The 6026-nt window shown below is 44.8% G+C and overlaps 1 protein-coding gene across 1 annotated transcript; it reads right to left on the bottom strand.

The window, feature by feature from the left end:
- Positions 1 to 594: 594 nt before the first annotated feature.
- Positions 595 to 5673, bottom strand: LOC119291129 (probable E3 ubiquitin-protein ligase ARI2). Its single transcript, XM_037569841.1, has 7 exons — positions 5228 to 5673; positions 5092 to 5124; positions 4706 to 4982; positions 3709 to 4189; positions 1502 to 2050; positions 1208 to 1398; positions 595 to 1046 (listed from the first exon to the last, which is right to left on the bottom strand). The coding sequence occupies exons 1-7, from the start codon at positions 5399 to 5401 to the stop codon at positions 889 to 891; spliced, it is 1863 nt and encodes a 620-aa protein (XP_037425738.1). The 5' UTR covers positions 5402 to 5673; the 3' UTR covers positions 595 to 888.
- Between the last annotated feature and the right edge of the window lie 353 nt (positions 5674 to 6026).

Here is a 6026-nt window from a genome sequence, read left to right as displayed (position 1 = left end):
CAATGGCGTCTTATCTGGAAGTCAATGGGCGTGCAGGGCTCGAGCATTTTCCATTTCTCTTCTGCTAGATGATGCTAGATACCTAGCGAATAGAGAGGAGGGACAACACAAATCCAAAGGAAAACACGGGAGAGGACAACATGGAGTGTTCTTCCACGCACCGGTAGATTCCCAGGTGATGTGCGTCGTACAAACGCATCCTCGGTACCATCGGGTCGCCATATGCAGCGTGTCCCTTTGCATGAGCAGCCAAGGTGCTACGTCTCAACACGCAATCCAAAGCTTTGACTTCCAAGGCAGTATGTTCGAAGCTAGCAGAGCTGACAATCTCGGAGGAAACACGCCTCAACGACAGACATGCTGCTATGCATCTACAGTGGCACCGAAATCCTCCACAGGCAGCATATCTTACATTTCTCGGCGGGGACACATTCCCAGGATTCAAACCTTGCGAGTTCTTTTTTCGCGATTAAGATGCTCCGCTTGGCATTTTTAACCAGCTGGCACTATTCACTTCAAGTCTAGTTAGTCAGCCTCCCAAAGAGCTTGAAGCAGCAACTTCTACAATAAAAATTGTAACAAATTTGTAGCACAAACATAGTAGAACATGTCTAGAGTTCTCTCCCAAAAAAAGTCATCTTCTTGCTCAACAGGTAGATTTAGCATTATAGGAACTATGCACAACGGCATCATGTCATGTCATGATATACAAGAGGATAAGTTGAAAGTTTGCTTGCTCTATTGGTCGGGATCACAGCCCCAGGGCGAGGTTGCAGCGCAAGCAAGCGCCCCAAGGCAACAAAAGAGAACACAAATTCCTTTATGTAGCTGAAGAAACACAGGTCAGCTGTACAGTTGCAGCGGAATGTTCCGTCAGATACTGGAGCTTCACATCTTGTCCGCCACTTCGGCTGGCACGTTGAGATCAAAAAGAGCACCGCCGCCATGAGCATCTCTTCTCTCTCTCTTGTGAGACGGGCGTCCACTGTTGTCGGAACTTGATCCGTGCAGCTGAAGAATAGGTCGCTTTCCCGTAAGAGATGAGCCTAAGGCGGATATTAAAATATGCATCAGCAACCAGAAACAGCTAATCTCAATTAATAAAAAAATAAGCAACCAGAAACAGCTAATGACCAACTTCTAGTATGGTGATCCTTATCATATGAATTTAAGCCTTGGTATGAAGGAAATATTGCCAGTTAAATACCTGATTCGCTACATAAACCAGCTTGACTCTTGTGTTCATCCTGACTACACTTCATAGATGGTGAACTTTGTTCAGCAGAGTCCAAACAAATATGGAGCTCTGAGGCTCTATCAAGACCCTTGGATTTGTATGGGGCAATATTATGAGGCGTGCGGAGAGGGTACAACAAATCATTCTCAATGCACTGATACCTGCAAGGCAATACACAGTTAGTACAATTTACTTTGCACAAACACTGGCTAAACATATTTTCTCAAGGTAACTGACAGGGATTTTGTTGAGTAGAGTTCTTACATTTGCTTGCAGAGCCTATCTACCACATTGGAAAGATTGATAACATGCTTCATTGTATCCATAACCTCCTCGTCACTAAAATTTTGAAAATCCTTTTCGAGGAAACCAGATAACCTTTCAACATTGAACTCTAATTGTTGTTGCTGATCCTCAAACAGATTCTGCTTGAGTTCTCTTTCCTCGGGAGTCATCTCCTCCTTGAAAATCTCATCACCAAACATGTAGAATGCAAAAGGATAAGAATATGAAAGAACACGCCTTGATCTGAAAAGCCTGTTCAGTCCATTTATCACCCAAGAGTAATCTTTTATCTTGGATTCCTTATTTTCAGAAATGGATATCTTCCACTGGATGTCACGCTTAAGCTTTGCTTCCTGCTTAAGAGAATCAGTATGTGCCTTGTATCTGTTGTGGTAGTGCATATATCGATAGAGGTCTCGCCTTGCTTGTTCTGTTCTCGTTGACTGATCTTCTGTGAATCGGCCACAACTGTGGCCACTAATGCTTGACCATGTGTGATCTCTACCAGTAGCACCACCACATAACCAACTGCATCCAAAATACATAAAATCAGCAAAATAAAACTCAAACTTAAGAACAAGTGGGGTGAAGAGGAAAAAATCGAGAAAGAGAACAAGAGGCGAACATCGTAGTCAGTGTAGCATGTAAGTTGTGGCGCAGCGTGAATGACACACCAAACTTAAAATATTTTTTATAACCTGCCAGGCACATGCTAATAAAGGCCTGTAATGACCCTTGACAGTACAATTGAAGTCTGCAGTGTCTCTTGTATTACCCTACTATGCAGTGGCGAAGCCATGCATGTGCTGTGCAGTCAAATGACTACACATCAAGAACATCATATAATGAGTATACATCATGCAGAAAAAAATCGTAAATACATACGTATGACTACACAAGTTTGAATTGACTACACATGAATGAATTCCCGGCACCGCCACTGCTACTATGATGTCTAGATTTCCGATCAGATACATGCCAGACTGCCAGCATTACCTCTAGCAGTGAGCATTCTTGAATACGAAACAATAATACTCTGTCTCATTACACAATTGGCAGAGCACAGCTTTTGCTATTATATCCACACACCATAAGTCATACGTAGCATACATGATCAGGGCAGGAGCTATGAATGATGGATAGAATACTTCCACACTAAGGCTAGATAAGCCATACACCTATACCATTACAAGACTTTCCTCCATATGCTATGAATTACTGGTAAAAGCATGATACCAAACTTATTATTTCCAACTACCAACAAATTTTCATTAACAATCTAGGTGGTTGTATCTTTATAGAATAATTATGGGGCTATAAATATGTCAGAAAACATGTCCTTACAAAAGAGCAATCGGTATCAAAGAAAGAACAGTATGTACTTCACCACCATCAAAGTACTATCTGCCCACCATACAATTATATCACGATAGTATCCTAGCTGTAGTGTAGTACTGACCGAGCTGATTTGTTAACTCGGTATATCTGAATACTCTACAAATACAATTGAAGCATCTGAGGCTGCATCAATCGAGGATACAGGATATAAGGAATTGTTAGATCTCCAAACTGAACGTCACCTTACCCAAGGTGGGTTTCACTGGTTCCAAGTCCTAACTAACATGTGCCAAGACATCCCCTACTCTGCATCCCGAAGATCAAGGGCCGGGGCAATCATTCCAGCAAGTTTGTTCATGGGTTGAGAGCAGGAGTTCAACTCTGGAGTTTGAATCCCCCCTTGTTCCTCAGTAGCTCAGTGGTAGAGTAGCCAACTGTTAACTGACTGGTCGTACGTGCCAATACTACTTGGGGAGATTTGATTAATTCTAAGAAAAGCGAACTGAACTGAAGGCTTGCTTTGACCCTTAGGGGTAGGTATCAGTTCCCTATTTTTGTTTCTATTTCTACTGCATTCTATCTCATCGTACCGCATTCTGTTCTACAATTCGTTTGAACATCATTACTCATTGGAAAGTATGCTCACGCTTACATAAAACAGGAAAGTAGGAAGAAGACAAGACGTATGTAGTGCTTTCAGTTTGTATGGACAAGTATCAAGATAAAAGAAGGTACCAATATAACAAATAAAAGAAGGCATCAATATAACAACAGTGCATCATTAGCTGCCAACAAATGGAACGGTATGTAATAAAACATAAATGTTCAAGAGGAATACGAAATCTCACCAGAATGCTTGTCCACATATACATGCAACCAGGTTGCAGCCACCATTCTTCTCCACAGGTTTGTGACATTTGGGACAGGGCTTAGTATTTACTGTTATCCAATTCACAGTCTCTGATTCATCACGACATTTCTTGATCCAGAGCTCCCACATCACGCAGGAACAAGGGGAATGTGCTTCTGAGGAGCAATTAAAACAAAACTGGCGTCCACATGTACATTCCACCTCGCAATGAATATCACCTTTGACACGTATAGCATTTCCACAATGTGGTGTGCTGGGGCACCACTTGACTGTATCATTGTCCTCGATATAAGATTCCAGTAAAAATCTTTCAAAGCGCTCAGCAATATCTGGGCGCTTTGCACTTACTAACTTCCGGACTAATGCTTCATCACAGATGGCATTGCACTTTGGAGCCATGCACTTGACACGCCGACTCTGCCCCTCATTTATTTTCACAATGAAATATTCTGTCCAACCTGATGAAACACACATATTAGTGGCTATTCAGGAATAAATGATATAGCAATGCTAATTCACAGGGTGCAGTTGGCGTGGAGGTAGGGAGTATAAAAAACTTGTGTAGTTGATATATTCTTTACTGGTACTTAGAGCCAAAATTCGTAATAATAGACTAGTAGATTAAATGAAGTAACATAATGATTATTCTTGCGACTAGGAAGTGATATCCCCTGCTTCCCTAGGTTAATTTTGTGCATGAAGTACAAGTACAGATGGTCTACAATGATACAGAGCTAAATGAAGATGATAAGTTGCGCCATTTTCTTCATAAGATAATAAGATGTTTGTTGATTTGTCATTCCTAATACACAAATATCACACTGCTGATCAGCACAGTGGTCAAAAAGCAAAGTATTCATCTGAAAATGCAATCATAAGATCGTTCTACCGGCATATAAAAGCTATAGCTAGCACATATGCAAAGCTTCATATACATAACAAGCACTTCCGTGCTCTCAGCGACTAGTACTCACATTCATTGCAGTAGTTGTGGCCGCAGTCCATATGGGAAGCGGCCATGAGGGGCACATCATCGTAACAAACATTGCAGGTGACCTCAGTCGCAGAGGGCGAGCCAGCATTATTGGCGGTTCCGAGAGGAATACCAGCCTCGGAGAAGAGCCTATCCCTCCCCTTCTGATCGAGCAGCTCGAATATCCTCTCCACATCCCAGCGGTAGTGGATTAGAAGCGTCCTTGCGTGGTGCTCCTTTAACCCTAGCAGCTCCATCACCTTCCTCAGATCCTCCCTCTACAGACCCCAATCGGCCAGAATAGATTTGCAAAATAAAGCGTCAGCATCCGGAAATCGCTTACAGCCTGGAAACAGAATGGGGGGAGCCCTCGGGCCATATAGTCACCTGCGCCGCCAAGAGATATTCCTTGGTGATCACCTGCAAGCAAAAGCAAGGAAAATAATCCGTCAGTAAGAGAAGCAATCGGGTGCGCCAACGGACGGAGAGGGCCGGGAGAAGCACGGGTAAGCGAGGCGCGTACGGAGGAGGAGGACCAATGGCAGTCCTCGAGGTTGCCGTCCTCGAGGACCTGGAGGACGGACTCCTCTAGGGCATCGTCCTCCTGATCGCTCAGGTAGCAGTCCTCATCGTCGTCGTCCTGCTCGTACTCCGGCGACGACGCCGGCTGGGATACTTCCTCGGCGTCGCTGCCCATCTGCTCAGCGACCGATCAGATCAGCCGAATCAGAACGAGCGAGGGTGGCGCAACAAATAGGGGTTTCTAGATTGGCAGATGGAGTTGGTGGAAAAGGCGGCGGCGCTGGGGAAGGGGGGTAGGGAGGGAGGAAGCGCGCTGGTGGATACCCGGCCGGAGGGGCGCGGCGGAGGAGACGGCGACGGGGGCGGCGGAGGAGCTGGGAGGGGAGTGAAGGGGGAGGCGGAGGCGCTGGGGCGTGGCCGGAATTGGGGAAGGGCTGCGCCTTTCGGCTGCTGCTGGCAAGGGTGAAGGGGGTAAGTGAAAAAATGCCAGGCACCGTTTTGATTTTTTTAATGGGGAAAGCTGGCAGTTGGCAGACACCTACGCTGGCTGCGGTACCACCGTAGGCATCCTACTTCGGCCCAGCTGTGAGTTTGGGCCTGTGTAGCAGGCTGGGCTTAGAAGGTAAGGTAAGACCTCATGGATAGCGAGAGTTTGAATGCTCCCTGTCTCCACATTCTTAGTTTACATTGCTTTTTCAGTTTTACGAGATCTTATCATTAGTGTGCTGATTGTGCCGTGCAATTTTCTCTTAAGACACCACACGCAATGGTTTGTATAAACAATTCTGACGTTATTGGAC

The sequence above is a fragment of the Triticum dicoccoides genome, chromosome 4B (genome assembly GCF_002162155.2).
Source record: "Triticum dicoccoides isolate Atlit2015 ecotype Zavitan chromosome 4B, WEW_v2.0, whole genome shotgun sequence".
NCBI classification, from domain to species: Eukaryota; Viridiplantae; Streptophyta; class Magnoliopsida; order Poales; family Poaceae; genus Triticum; species Triticum dicoccoides.
Note: the sequence above shows the minus strand (reverse complement) of the source record. Positions and strands in the feature narration are given on the sequence as shown.

Bases quoted from the DNA above. Each gene is read 5' to 3' on its own strand.
- LOC119291129 (XM_037569841.1), bottom strand. From the start codon at position 5,401: ATGGGCAGCGACGCCGAGGAAGTATCCCAGCCGGCGTCGTCGCCGGAG. The intron at 4,190-4,705 runs GTGAGTACTAGT...GTGTTTCATCAG, and splicing joins CCACAACTACTGCAATGAAT to GTTGGACAGAATATTTCATT. The intron at 1,047-1,207 runs GTATTTAACTGG...TATCCGCCTTAG, and splicing joins TGGTTTATGTAGCGAATCAG to GCTCATCTCTTACGGGAAAG.